Raw genomic sequence first — 15,347 nt, 5'->3', positions numbered from 1 at the left:
CCAAAATAACCTTTGGTAATGTCGTCATTAAACATACGTTTCCAGATCTATTTTCTTATTCGTCATTATTAGTGATTTCTATCTGTGCATCTTTCAACATCTCCACTATACCAGAGATCAGGAATATTTGATGGAATACAGAAGGATACTTTTAATTGTTTACAGCATGTATGTTTATTCATGCTTGTATTTTCTGATTTTAAACTATCAGGTATTATTTCTTCACTTCAGTTTTGTTCTTCTTTGTCAGGTGTTTTGTGGATAGAGAAGAATGAAGTACCAGGGTCCGCAGATACAGTCAACAAGCTGAAAGAATTGGGAAAGAAAGTGTTCTATGTGACAAATAACAGTACGAAGAGCAGAGTTGAATATGTTGAGAAGTGCAAGGCCCTTGGGTTCCCAGCTACAGAGGTGTGTCTCTTTAGAAATTAACTACTAGTTGTATAAATTGTGGTTAAAACTGTGCTTCTAAGTGATGTTCTGCACACACACGACCTCAGAGCTGCACCAAAATCTGTAGCAATAATAATAATAATAATAATGATACATGTTTCAGGGAATAAAGGACACTAGTAAATTAATATACTGAAAAGAAGTATGTACTTTTCTTTCAGTATATTATTTATAAAAATAAGAATTGTAATTACTGCGGTGAATTCAACAAGTTCCAGTAGAACATCTGAATTTAATAGCAGAGTGGTCATGGGTTCGAATCCTGGCATGTGTGTTTTTTGTGAGTGTCCCATCATCACTCATCTGCATCTTTGTGAATAACGAAATGTGGCAGGAAAGCAAGGCAAATGAGTCAATAAATTAAAAATTGCTTTAGAACGAAGCACCATGATTAAAGTAGAAAATCTAATAAAGCATTAAAGAGTTTAGAAATGTATATTGTGAGAGTAAAATGCATTGTATCATTCTTACACAATCTTAAATACAATGGAAGCATTCTACAGTCCCTAATCTTACATGAGTTAGGTGGTTGAGGAGCCCTAGGCTGAACCTCACTCAGTAGAAAATAAAAAGACTGTTCTGTTCTATGAAAAGCACTTCAACTTTAAAATTTGTTGTATTTATCAGATTATGACAAAGATAAAATGAAGTGTTCTGGGTTATAAACCAGGACAATAAGGCACCCAAACGATACCTCTTGAGATGCCATGTCTTATAAGTAGGGACATAAATTTTTCAGTGTTATTGTCCCCACAAATCTGTTATTTTTTTCACTTTTTGGTGTTTTTCCCAAAATTCGCATGTTTTTTTTGGACATTTCCTTCATAATACACCTAAAATTACACTTCATTGTGCTAGTATTTTAATTTGTACATCACATCATCTACGTCTATTCTTGAGTCACACGTTTGATACTATTTTTGAGGAAGTTATTTTCCATTTCTCATACAACAAATACCGATGTTACGACTCCTGTGAGATGATAGGCATGCTCTTGATCTCGACCAAAACTGCACCACTTTGCTCAGTGATGCAAAATGCTCCTATAAAAGGTGAACAATTGGTTGAAACATCCATTTACATGTGGTTTCATGTACCTAAACGTGCAAGTTATACATGCGCAAATATGGAACATTTTTAAAAGACTAAAACAGAAGACGTGTTGAATTTTTGCACTATTTTTTTTTCAAGCACAAAATTTGTTTAAATTTGCAAAAATATCACATTTTGTGCTAAGTTTGCATTATTTCATGATTTCAAATGCTTGAAAAATTTATTTTATAACATGTCACTGCACATACATAAATTTGGTGTTATTGCATTTCCGAAAAATCAAGCTCGATACCTATAGGTGAAAACTGGTCATCCTCTAACTACTACATCCATTATGCTTATGTGGGCTGATATACCTAGGTAAATAAAGTACTAATTAATGTCCATGATTCCTAGTAGGCAATCTACAGTTTTTGATACATTTTGTGTGTGTTATCATACTAATATAATACTAATATAGATTTATTGTTTCAGGATGCTATCATAAGCACATCATATCTTGTGGCAATGTATCTGAAGGAAATACAGTTTAACAAGAAAGTATATATTGTTGGAAGCCATGGACTTGTTGAGGAGATGGACCAAGTTGGCGTAAAGCATTTGGAAATAGGGGTTTGTGAAAATAAATTACTTTGCTAACATTTTTCTTTTTACCCAGATACTGTACAGAGTGGTCATAAGGTAGGCAGTCATACCTTTCCCTTTTATTTTTGACACGGTGATGGTTATGGTTGAATGCTTGACACATACCTGACGGTGCAAGAGTTCAGAACATTGATTAGGAGACTGTCATTTTTGTAGCACAGCCGAATTCTGCATCATTTGCAGAGATAAGCAGGAGTCATGTGCATGAAGGCATCTTCCACAGCTGCTCGTAACTCTTGTGTTATGTGATACAGGTAATTTCACACACTGCCATTGATGAACTCCTACAGGTGAGGTTGGGACTTCTTGGAGCACAGGCTAAGGGTGCTGAATAATCTTCAGAACTTCTTCCAATCCATCCCTCGGAAAGGTCTTATTCAGTTAATGACACACTTGCATCGCAAAGTGTGCCAGAATATGAGCACTACGAAAATGACAGTCTCCATACCGATATTCTGGACTTCTAAACCACCAGGTATGTGTCCATATCAAATCAGCCATAACCATCATAGTGTTGAAAATAAAGGAGGTACGTCCACTTTGTGACACTCTGTATAACTGTGTAGCATGCCAACTTTCAGTGACCATAAGTTTTAGCAGAAGGAAAAATTGATAATGTATGTAGAACCCTAGCATAGCTTTTCCCAGAATCTGAATATCCTAGGAATTTCGCAATATACACTAGAGATATGAGGAAAAAATGTTACTGAATAAATAATTTTATTTCTGTTTAGTCAGGATGTACCAGTCTGGAAATGTCAGGCATGCGTACTGTGTTTGTGAAAAAATAAACATTTTTGTAGTAGTGCACTAAAAGTAGGTTTTTGAACAAAGAAGATAAAGGATAAGTAAGAATTTTAAATTTGTTGTGAACAAACTATACATAGTTTGATATATTGAGTATTTACTGTAGTTACAGTAGAAATGGTATATTAAATACGCTAAGCTGCATGTCAAGTTAACTTTGCAGCAGGTTTTCGCATATGTAGTTCCAAATGTGCACGCAGAATATAATTCCGATGAGACTGGTTTTATTCCAACACAACTGCATACTTGCAAGGAAACGGTTATTTAATTTGTAATGTACAGACAAAATAACGGACTTGATTGGTTGCAATCACTGTGCAGACAAACTTTGATCCGCAGATTCGCCAACTGGGATGTCTATTGCACGGAAGAAACACTGAAGCTCAAGAGCGAGTCAACAAGACTGAATACATTGCAGAGCATGTGGAATCAGCGACACCAGTGTTGCACATCCCACTATTTTAATCCTATGTTTATCGTGATTCATTGGTAATCGTGCTATACAGCAGTGAGAATGGCTGAATCGTGGTCTCCTGTTCACTGCATGGTTTTGCCAGAGTATTATTTTGGGCATAATCCAAGGGGAAAAGCTCTTCAAAGTCAAGCAAGTTGTTTTAATCGCATATTCCTCCTCACGGCAACAAGACCCAAATAAAACAGGGCATGAGGTGCTTTGCCGTCAATGTGCACACGAACTGTGTCTTGGGTATTGAATGATTTGCGGTTTGAGTTTAGGAGGAGGAAATGATTGTTCGTTGTTTGAGGATAAAATAATTTGCGAAGTATTAAAAGATGTCACTGTGAGAAGAAACATGTTTATTATTTGGATGAGACATGCGTCAATGCCATTGAATCAATCGTGGGAGGATGCCACTATGCAAAACCGCTGCCAGAGCTGAAGCAAACGATGGGAAAGGGGAGACTTATTGTTCCACCCACTGGCAGCAATGAAGGCTTTGTTGAAGATGCATGTTTACTGTTTCGTGCAAAGAAAGGGAACGGTGATTATCACCAAGAAATGGACAGACACAACACAACTGCATACTTGCAAGAAAACGGTTATTTAATGATATTTGAATCCTGATTTAGTGAAGTGATTAATAAATTGAAACCAAACAGAGTAATAGTAGCAGACAATACACTCCATTGTATGTATAACCAATAACAAATCATGCTTTTTTTGTTGGTATAAACTTGAAATCTTATAGTCAGTGGCATTGCAAGGGGTGGGCGAAGTGGTCGACCGCCCTGGGCCTCGGGTCCCATAGGGTTGATACAAAAAATGTAATAAATAGAAGTAAGGACAAAAGATGAAACTTTATGTTTTGATCTGGCTTTATATTCTAGTTAAATGTTATAATTTGAATGAATACGTCAAATCAGGGGCGTAACATACAGGCAGGCGGACCTGAAAAGGGTAATCATTATTGTATTATTTCTCATGTGAAACGTTTACAGAAAAGTTGACGATAGCTTGCTTGGACATTTTTACCCATTTATTATATTATCTTGAATAACAAGCACTTTGTATTGTCTTTTCTTCTTTCTCTCTTGACCTTGTACTCCTGATTTTAATATGTTAACTAGGGGTGTTCCCGATCTCAACTTTGGGAAATGACTACATGCTTTTTTGGGATCTCGAGCAGTCGGGGAATTACTGAATGGTCATTTTAAAAATTTGTTAATTCTAGACGTTTTCTGCATTATATGTGTTTGAAACTTACTGGAAATTATTAGTCACTTAAAGTGAAATTGACTTGTAGAATTTGATATTTCCAGCTTGGGAAAATTTCTAACATTTGCTGTCTCGAAAATTTCCCGACTTTGTCGAGAATTTGCAAATTTTTCTTGTCCTGAATGTTGGGATTAAAAAAAAAAATCTTGTCCCGACCAAAAACATTCTGTCCCACGCACCCCTAATGTTAACATTAGAGTGCTGCATCGATGCCCTTTTGCTCGATCGTCTAATAGTTCGTGCGGATGATGCTAGATGTCTTCCGGAATGGACAGTTTCTTCGCTCGAGCGAATAACACTAGAACATTCAAACGATCGGTATACACTCGAAGCCCTCTAGTACACGTATAACCGTAATTTTACTGTAGTAGTGGGCCTTTAAATATGTATAGTTATCATCTCCATGTTAAAATGTAATTTAGTCTATCTTACCAGTACATAACAATATATGAAAATGAATAGATGATTATAGGCTGAAACTACCAGGATGGCTTTTTACATGTATATTGGTACAATTATTGTCACATTGAAATGATATTTGATATTCTATATATTCGAGTGTATCACGCTCGTACGTGGGAGATTCGAGCAAAAGTGGTCCAATGCAGTACTCTAGGTAACATAAAGCACCTCCAACTGCCACGAAGCAAGTGTGAAGCATTTAAATGCTTGTGCTGTTTTCAACTCAAGGAGGGAGTGGGTAATATTAGCAGTTCTTCCTTCCTTCCTACAGCTTCAGATTTTAGCTCCCGGAAAACAGAGAAAGACATTTTTAGGGTAAGTAAAATTATTAAATATTATTTTTATCAGTAATTTACTATTTTATTATTTAAATATGATAATTTGCTGAAAATCCATGAAAATTTTGTATCGATTCACATTGAGATTTCAAATGTAAAGAATGGATGGGGACCTCGCAATATGTTGCAACGCCACTGCTTATAGTAATGGATGTATTGCGAACGAAGCAAGCAAGTTTTTCAAAAATTTATTTCTTTCTAAACCAGAAACAATAACTCGTCATTAAATTCAAGAGGGGCCTGTCGTTTACTTTTACCTTTTTTCCCCCGTGCTCGGCATATATACACATGCCCTCATGTTTTGAAAATATTTTGTGATTTATAGTAAGTCATGACACATTTATTACATAATCTGTGCACAGAAAGTGCTTTAAAAACTGAAACAGAAAGAAGCAAAAATACTCTGTTTGACATGCATGTGCGGATTTTGATGTGTTGTGCGTATGGCAATACTGTGGATTTTGTGCGTCTGTGATGTAAACAGCTCGGCGGTTGAGGCAAGACTGGCATGGAAGATTCTGAGCTCAGTTCTCACACGGACTGATACGTAAAACCTGCTGCAAAGTTTGCTTGACGCGTGGCTTAGGAAAATGGTGTGGAATTTTGAACAATTTTCATGTAGAAATCTACTACAGTAAGTGGGTGTTGGAATCTCCTGCTTTCTTGTTGCAATTTTTTGTTTTGTTACTACAGATTTTATTACTAAATTTTACTATAATTATGTATTACTCATGCTATAATTTTTATGATATTTTACAAAATAAAATCTTTGTTAATTATAAGTCAATCATACCATTATGACTTTCAGATGTGAATATTCTCAAAACTTGGTAAAGTAGGATTCTGAGTGTGTTAGCTAAGATATTGTGACATTCTTACACACATTTCAAGATATGAATTGCCCTAATGCTGACCTCCATGGCAGACTGGTTTGCAGCGCATGGGACGACTAGTGGTCCTGGATTTGAATCCCATCCTTGGGATGGGTGTTGTTTGTCATCTTCATCCTCACCATTAGCCAAAAGTGGCAGAAAAGTGAAGTACAATAAGCCAAATCAATCAATTGATCAGGTGCAGCTTTTGTGAACCACCGATACAGTTTAAAAATGTAAATTCTCAGCGGGTGGGAATTGTTTGTGAATTATTGGCTCCGGTAATTATTCTTGAATTCTGCATGAATTTTTTTCCAAAGACATGAAAAATTGCAATTTTTATTGATCCAAATTCATTGAGTTGCCCTGAGGCAAGTTTTTCACAGTTTAGCTTTTGTTTTTATCGAGGAAGGAAAAGGAAGCTATGTGGAGAAGAAAACAGAATTCAATCTGGTTTGAGAGTAACGTTAGCTATCGAAAGCTTGGAATCTTTTCCACAACTCACCTGATCGATAGCCTGTGAGAATTCAGTCTGTTTGGCTGTCTCGAACAGATCTGTCTTCAACAGAGACAATTTATTTACTTTGTTACTGTCCTTTTCAAGACAATCTATCTGATAGATGGAAGTATATTGAAAGGTTGATTAGGTAAATTTGACAATTAACAATTTTTGTAGATTAGTATATCCCGTAACATGTGACTTTTGTTTGTAGATGTATTTCGAGTCTGAGTATGTGAAATGGCGAATGTAAACTCCGCACCTTAAATTAAATACTATGTACCACCAATTGAATTTGAATTTTTGGATACGTTGGAATTGCACAGACCCTTCATGTTGTTGTTATATTTGTGTGTGTATGCATGTGGGCAGTGACAGGCGGTAATACATAAGGTTGAAATAAAGAAAATATCTGCTTGTACCCTTGAATTTTATCATGGTCCTAGAGTGAGCTCCCTGATTTGGTTTTAATCTTAATTTACTTGTTTTGCTTTGCTTTAAAGCCTGATCCAGTTGTGAAAGATTTTGCTGCCATATTTGCAAATCCACCAGAACTAGATCCTGCGGTTGGTGCAGTTGTGGTTGGATTTGATGAGCACTTCTCCTATATGAAGATGCTAAAAGCTGCCAGTTACTTAAAACATCCTGATTGCCTTTTTATTGCAACCAATACGGATGAGCAGTTTCCAGTGAACAGTGAATTTATAGTACCAGGTATGGAAATTTTGTTGGGTGGGTCAAAAGTCACGATCAGATATCAATATAATAGTATTGCAGATACAGATACTGTATTAAACTGAACAAGACACATCAAAGAGTGAAATAGGACAAGAATACCTGTAAAGTCAGTGCAGTTCTCAATGGGCAAATTTCTCAGTATGCTGATCGTCATTCTTGGTACACAGTTGGATTCACCACCATATGTGTGGCAGCATTTTGGGAGTGATCATTCTGAAGACTACAATCTCTTCTTTCAAAATCCTCGGCAAGGTTCATGCGAATTATGCTAATTCTGTGTTTAACATTTATAAAACTGCTGTTATAATTTAGAGATAGTAGAATATGAATAGTTTTGTGTTTTACTCAAGGTGGTTTGATTTAAATCGGGTGATTTTTTTTCTAAAATCACTTATAAAAATCACTGTCAAGCAATAATTTATAGAATAATGTGCATAAGGAATTTGTCGATATCAGAATCACTTTTAGTGAAAGTACATTAATCTCGCAATCATCTAAAGGTGTTTATTAGGCTCTAAGGAAGGAAGCAAAATATGTATATGCACTGATGGGGTGAAGGAAGTGTAATATGTAAACAGTAAACACACTTATATACATACATATACCTTGATTTAAAATTCAATAATTTTTATAGCAAAAATTTTGTGTATTGTAACATACAAAATACTAATCATTCTAAGCCGTAAATAGTGTCATTATCATTAAGCTGTAAATAAACATTGTAGCTAATATTTTGCAAACTTTCATTAAAAAAATCACCAAAATGTAGCTACAAAGGATATTAAAAATATTTTCAGTTACAATTAAATAGTCCATCCAGAATGTTTTATTTTCACTTGAAGAAAAGTTACTGAACTTATTATAGTTTCATTAACACATTCAACAAACATTTCCAGTACAGTAGGTTCCAGTGGCGGCGATTGGGTTCCAAAACTAAGGGGCAAGGTGCCAAATCTAGGGTGGGGGGGGGGGCAGGACAGTTTACTTCCCCTTCTTAGATGAGGTTTAGTATAGTGCGGGGCAAAAGTGACAAAATTGGGTGGGGTAACTGCCCCCTATTGATTGATTAATTGATTTGGTGTTTTATGGCCTTGCGTCCCTCTTCCAACTGAAATAGAGAGGCCCTCACAGATGGTAGAGACGTTGACGTTCATTGTGAGGCTTTGAACTAACATCTACCTGTACCAATACAAAAACAAAATCTCATCAGTTGGAGTTTTAGGACTAAGGGCCAGGTCTGTAGTCGAGGTGATACACAGAATTTATTTGTTTGTGTCAATTATTATTATACACATATTATATGCAGAACATTATAAATGGGCATTTGCCTCCAGTGCGAAGTTTCATTTAAATAAATACTCATTAGTAGGCCTCAGAAGTTGATGCCTAACTAATCTCAAAAATTTCAACAGAGTAGTTGAATCAGTGAACACCTGTTGTTTGGTGTTTTAAACTACTGAAGCAAAGGGGGGGAAGGCTAATCGGGACTGGACCTACAGTTTAAAGTGGGATGCGAACCACTATGAGCCTCCACCAGGTATCAAACCCGGGACCCCTTGATTACAATATGACAACGCTACCACTGTGCCATCGGGGAGGCCCTGCACCTCTATTATCAGCCACTGGTGTCAATTTATTTAAATCTATCTCCCTGCTTTATTCTCTGCGGGCCTTCAAAGTGGTGCAGTATTAACATGATTTTTATGTATTCAAGACATCCCAGATTCGATTTCTAGTGTCTATTAGCATAATTGAGCTAAACTTCGCCTTACTCTTTGACTGACTGGAAAACATTATGCCCAAAGGATTGAAACATTCTATCATATTATGTGGTTCGAGCAATTTTTTATTTCTTGGGATAATACTTATATCATCATTACTTGCAGTTGCGTATTTAGTATTTCCTTTTAGGAAGGGCACGTGCCTCCTTAGTGGGGCTAGGAAGTTGACGAAAAAAAATCTTTTTTCTGAACCTTGAAAACAATGCTAAACTTGATATCAGTCAGTTTCCTTAAGTTAGAACCAGAAAACATTGTTTTCAGTTTGCATTTTGCACTACGATGCCAAGGATCTCGGTTTGAATCCTAGCCTGGGCATGGATATAGTATTTGAGTGTCCATTCATCAATTTCATCATATCATCACTCATCCCCATCTTTGCAAATTAGCCAAAAGTGGAACAAAAGGCATAGTAAAATAAAGCAAATCAATCAATCAATCAATCATTTTGCATTTTTTCCATTTTTTGGCCTTTTTGGGCTTTCAAGTCATTTTTCAGTTTTCTGTCTGTTCTATTGCATTTTTCTTCATTTTTGAGGTTTATTTTACATCTTCTCTGTTGCGTCGTGAATTTTAAATGCATTTGCTAGCATAATTTATGTATTCCTGACATGGTCCTTTTAGTATGCTCTCCACTAATCGAAAATACGGTCAATGGAAATGCACAATGTTATTTTTAACTGAAATGTTTGGCAGGGGATGGAATAATCAATTGTGGTAGCCTACATTTATTTTTCCTCCAGCACTTAAAATATTTTGTGTGGATCCTACTTTGAGGTTCCCTTGTTGGCCACTAAATCGCTTTAATCTGTGGCTTTAGTCACAATATTAAAACAATTATAATCTGATGTACGTGAAACACACCTGTATTTTCAGATGCTGACCGACTACTGACTGTACCGTGCAAGGCCCACTCTGAAAGCAGGTGAACGACTTACACAGAAAAAACCTTGAAGTGAAAATAAAGAAAACTATATTAGCACTTAATCACTTTCCCCTTTGCTTCAGCAGTTTAAAACGCCAAACAACAGGTGTTCACTGATTCAACTACTCCGTTGAAATTTTTGAGATTAGTTAGGCATCAACTTCTGAACCCTACTAATGAGTATTTATTTATTTATGAAACTTCGCACTGCAGGCAAATGCCCATTTATAGTGGTGTGCATATATGTTTAATAATAATTGACACAAACAAATACATTTTGCATATCACTTCGACTACATACCTGGCCCTTAGTCCTAAAACTCCAACTGATGAGATTTTGTTTTTGTATTGGTGCAGGTAGATGTTAGTTCAAAGCCTCACAACGAACGTCAATGTCTCTACCATCTGTAAGGGTCTCTTTATTTCGTTGGAAGAGGGATGCAAGGCCATTTGTATCTTACAGCATTGCGCAGGAGAACCAACTGCCAGGAATGCCGCAATGGCTAATTGGCGCCACCTGGCAACTATGTAGATTGAACCCATTAACAAAATGTACAACCTAACAATAATAGTGTATTCTGAATTTTGAACCTGCGATTACCAAAAACTACAAATCCAAGCACCACATCATGCAACCTAACCTAACAAATTACTTTGCAGGTTCAAAATGAAGAATCATTCTGTTTAAAAATGATATTTTATCAGTTTTTATGCGGTGTCACGTACAAAAAAATAGAACACCTAATTCCTTAACACTATGGCGATAAGTGGATGTTAGCAAATTTTCAACAACTTCTACCACCACCGTAGAGCTAGGCAACACACACAACACTTTGCAGGCAAGGGAGTATTTCAGGATCTAATGTACCACTTTTATTGGCGGTAACTGTACTTCACACCATTGATTAATAACTGCCACATCAGTGTATATTTTTGTAACATGGGGAAATTTTCTTGTAAACAGAAGCCACGTGGCCTTCAATCAATGGATTCCTTGTTTGATCCCCCAGTAGGGAGCTAGCTCCCTTTAGCCTGTGGGTCCAGTACCGATTAGCCCATGTGAGCATGAAGTGAACTTAGAACAAACTTTGCCTTAGAACCATAAGATTTGTAAGGTGCATGTAAATCACCTTTCAAGTGATCTATATATTTTCTTCTTAACTTACAACTAAGTTCGTAACTGTATAAGAATACCGTGAGGTTATTCTACACAATTTCCGAAATATTAACTGTGTGGCTGCATGTACCAAACTTCAGATAGCAACGTTTCTTATCAGCCAGTAAATATTTAAGATCCTTGATTGGTTCAGCTTTATCTACCCATCTTGTTTTGATGCCATTTCTTTACACCTTACCTATAAATGTATAATGGGCATAAACAGCCACCTGTAAAGCTGTAAGTCCAAAAAGAACAGTTTGCTTTCCCTTGATACATATAATTTAGCATAGTGCGGGAGCAAATGTGGCAAAAAGTGGGGGGGGGGGCAGCTGCCCCCCTTGCCCCCCAATCGCTGCCACTGGTAGGGTCATATATACAGTATTAGAAACAGAAAAATGTATATTTGCATATATATTTTTATTTTTTTAATCAAACTGTTCAAATATTTTACAGGGCCATTTACTAGAAAAAACCTTCCTATAAAAAAGGATATATCTATATCTACAGTACCCAAGAACATGCATGCAATTTTAAGCATGTTTTTTTTAAAGAATATAAAAAAAATAGATTGCAATAAAAAGTCATCAGAAATGATTTTCAATTTAGTCATGATTTTTATCAACCCTGGTTTTACTATCACTTTTCTTTTATTCTTCAGGAACTGGCTCAATTCTTGCTTCCATCCAAGCAGCAGCAGAAAGGGAACCATTCATTGTTGGCAAGCCTCATACGTACCTGAGGGAGTTTATCCTGAAAAAGTATCAAATTGACCCTAAAAGGACCTTAATGATTGGCGATAGGTAAGTGAGAAGGAAGTACAGGAGTTGAGATATTCTAGAGAGCAAAACTAAGCAATTTTCATAAATTTTGTTGCCAGAATTGTGTCAAAATTGTATTTGGATTAAATGGCAACTGTTTTAATATTTTGATTAATATGTGAGTTTATTAAAATATTTAAAGAAGAATTCTGATAGATATGGCATATTCACAATTAAATACTTACACATGTAAGCAAATTATTTGGTCTTGCCGATGGCGCAGTGGTAGTGTTGTCGCCTTGTAATCAAGGGGTCCCGGGTTCGATACCCGGTGGAGGCACATGTGGTTCGGATCCCACTTTAAACTGTAGGTCCAGTCCCGATTAGCCTTACTGTGCATAAAGTGGACTTAAAACACCAAATCAATCAATCAATGTAAGCAAATTAAGTAGAATTTTGAAAAGAACTGAAAAAAATTGAGATAAAGATTGGCAGAAATGTGGGCGAATGATGTTCTAGAGAACATACTGGAAACAGCTTCTTATCTCACTGGTGCTTTGTCTGAATTTGTTTTATAAAATCATCTTACCTTGGCTCATGCTATATGCCAACAACGTAATGCAGTGCATTTCATAATGTTCTTCGCTTCAAGATGATTTTTTACAAGAAAAGTATTGCACTTGCTGCAATGAAACCAGTACCAGTTGAAACACGAACTCAAACAGCTTTTTCACTCATATTGTCATATAGTACTCATACCCACCATAACGTGGAGTTTGTGCATTTGTGATAATGGCTGCTACACCTGGCAAAGAGGATCATTTTGCATGTTGGAATTCCATGTAACAAAGTCCGCAATCACCATGTAATGTGTATTTAATTTGAAATTTGGTAAGGACCCACCTAGTGACAATTCAGTTTGTGTGTGGTATAAACAGTTTAGTAAAACAGGTTGCAAATCAACTGGTCCCTGTCTACTACCGCCAAAGAAAATGTTGAACTTATTTGCACAAGTTTTCTGATAGTTTTCTCTTTGATAAAATGTTGCAAAATGTGCTCAATATGCATGTAGAAATGTGGTACATATTGTTTTCTGAAGCCTAAAACACAACAATATTGGAATTGTGTGTTATTTTTTCTAAGCACATATGCGTTGATATTTGCAAAAAAGGCTGCAATTGACATTTTATTTCAAATTCGTGTTACTTTGCAATTTCGAATTGGTTAAAAATGTGTTCAGAACATGTCGCTGCACATTCATGAACATTTTTTTTTGCAGAAATTAACATTTTTCAGTGTTATCAATTTTTGCGAATAACCAAGGTCCTGAGATACGACATGGGTGAGATTGGGTAAGGTAATCAGAATCTGATCACACTTGATAACTGCTGGGTCCGATTAGCAGCTAGATTATTGAAACATTTTCACTTCATAACAGTTTTATCACTGAATTAATGCTAGTTATTATTTCACAGAGCCAACACGGATATCTTGCTGGGAACAAGATGTGGTTTCCAAACTTTGTTGGTGTTAACTGGAGTTACATCCTTGGAAGACGTCACGAGATGGCAAAACTCTGGGGACGAGAAAAAGAAGGGGCTGGTCCCCGACTTCTACTTAAGCAAACTGGGTGATCTATTACCACATATATAATGGTAGGTGGACTAGTTGATTGATGAGTAACTTAAGTTTTACTCACAGTAGCAGATCAGACTTTATTTAATGTTGATTGTAAGATTTTTATAATTTTGAAATGTGTTAAATAAGTAAATATATTTATTCTTTGAGAATACTTTGTAATGGTTTTTTTTAGCTTTGCATGAGGGAAAGTTAGTAAATTGATCAAAAGTAGTTATGGGATAGCTAGGGACCTCAATTCTTTTTTGTAATTATTTTCTTTATTATCTCCAAAATTGGTGTTTTGTTTCTGCTTTTCGGTGTAGTTCCCCCAAATTTGCATTTTTATTTTAGAAAACATTTCTACCAAATATACATTGGGCTTTTTTAACCCTTCGTTGCATGCTGAAAGCACTGTCTTTAAGAAAGAAAACAAGACTGATTTCATCTGTCTACAACAATTGGTTCTCGAGCTACATTTTTTTTTGTGCTCCGCAGTAACTTTGAAAACCATGCGCATGAAAAGGTCCTGTCCGCAGAGGCTTTACAGGCACCAAGGCACTGTCTGCTGAAGGTAATTTTAAATTAAGAACATGAATTGAGTTTCCTACTTGAAACTTGAAACCAGTGTTAAGTCTCTGAGAATATATGCAAGGGTGATTCAAATGAAAGCCTTAAAAGTGCAATAAAATTCCGAAAAGTTGTAAGATTGATTTATAAGTGCACGGAGTTATCCTTGAGGTTGAAAGAATGAACAACAGGTGGCAACATGATGCTGCAACACTGAAGAAGGAAGCAGCGTCAGTGCAAAGATGGCCGCCCCATTGTCGACATGCACAGTGTTAGAGCAGCGATCTGTGTTGCGTTTTTTGAGTAGTGAAGGTGTTAAACCACTTGAAATTCATCACAGGATGAAAACGCAGTACAGTGATTCGTGTGTGTTCCTGCAGCAAGTGTAGGAGTGGTGTAGAAAGTTTAAAAGCGGCGTAACTTCTGTGGACGATGCCCCACAACTGGGCCAGGCACACTGTATAGTGACGAATGAAAACATCGCCGCAGTGGAAGAGCTTGTGAAGGAAAAATAGGCGTATTACTGTGAAGGAAATACCTCCATTTTGGTTATTAATGATGGTTCAGCACACAATGTTGTCCATGATGGGCTGTGATTCAATAAAGTGTCTGCAAGAAAGGTGCCATGTCAGTTGACTGCTGAATTGAGAGACCGTTGCGTCGATGCCTGTGAGGAACTTTTGCATTGTTTCCAGGTCGAAAGTGATGGATTTCTGGAAAGAATTATTACAGGAGATGAAACCTGGGTGCACTATCACCAACCTGAAACAAAAAGATCGAGCAGGGAATGGCACCACAGCTCGTCGCCAAAACCCCAAAAATTCCATACCTGTACCCAACCATCATGCTCACTCTCTACTGGGATGCAAATGGGGTAGTTTTTGAACATCACATGGAAAAGGAAGTAACAGTGGCCAGTACTTCTTATGCAGATCTGC

At 36.5% G+C, this 15,347-nt stretch overlaps 1 protein-coding gene across 6 annotated transcripts in view; it reads left to right on the top strand.

The window, feature by feature from the left end:
• LOC145996952 (glycerol-3-phosphate phosphatase-like) overlaps window positions 1-14,012 on the top strand; it is a 37,748-nt gene extending 23,736 nt beyond the window's left edge. For all 6 annotated transcript variants that reach the window (XM_083133543.1, XM_083133537.1, XM_083133542.1 and 3 more), the window contains exons 3-7: window positions 251-411; window positions 1,981-2,118; window positions 7,368-7,578; window positions 12,123-12,264; window positions 13,698-14,012. In XM_083133543.1, the coding sequence (XP_082989669.1) occupies window positions 251-411; window positions 1,981-2,118; window positions 7,368-7,578; window positions 12,123-12,264; window positions 13,698-13,875 (830 nt within the window). In that variant the 3' untranslated portion in view covers window positions 13,876-14,012. The remainder of the gene's footprint in view (window positions 1-250; window positions 412-1,980; window positions 2,119-7,367; window positions 7,579-12,122; window positions 12,265-13,697) is intronic.
• Window positions 14,013-15,347: the final 1,335 nt, after the last annotated feature.

Source organism: Lepisma saccharinum, chromosome 13, assembly GCF_977018435.1.
Source record: "Lepisma saccharinum chromosome 13, izLepSacc3.1, whole genome shotgun sequence".
NCBI classification, from domain to species: Eukaryota; Metazoa; Arthropoda; class Insecta; order Zygentoma; family Lepismatidae; genus Lepisma; species Lepisma saccharinum.
The sequence above is the reverse complement of the archived record's forward strand: the minus strand, read 5'-3'. Positions and strand labels throughout refer to the sequence as shown.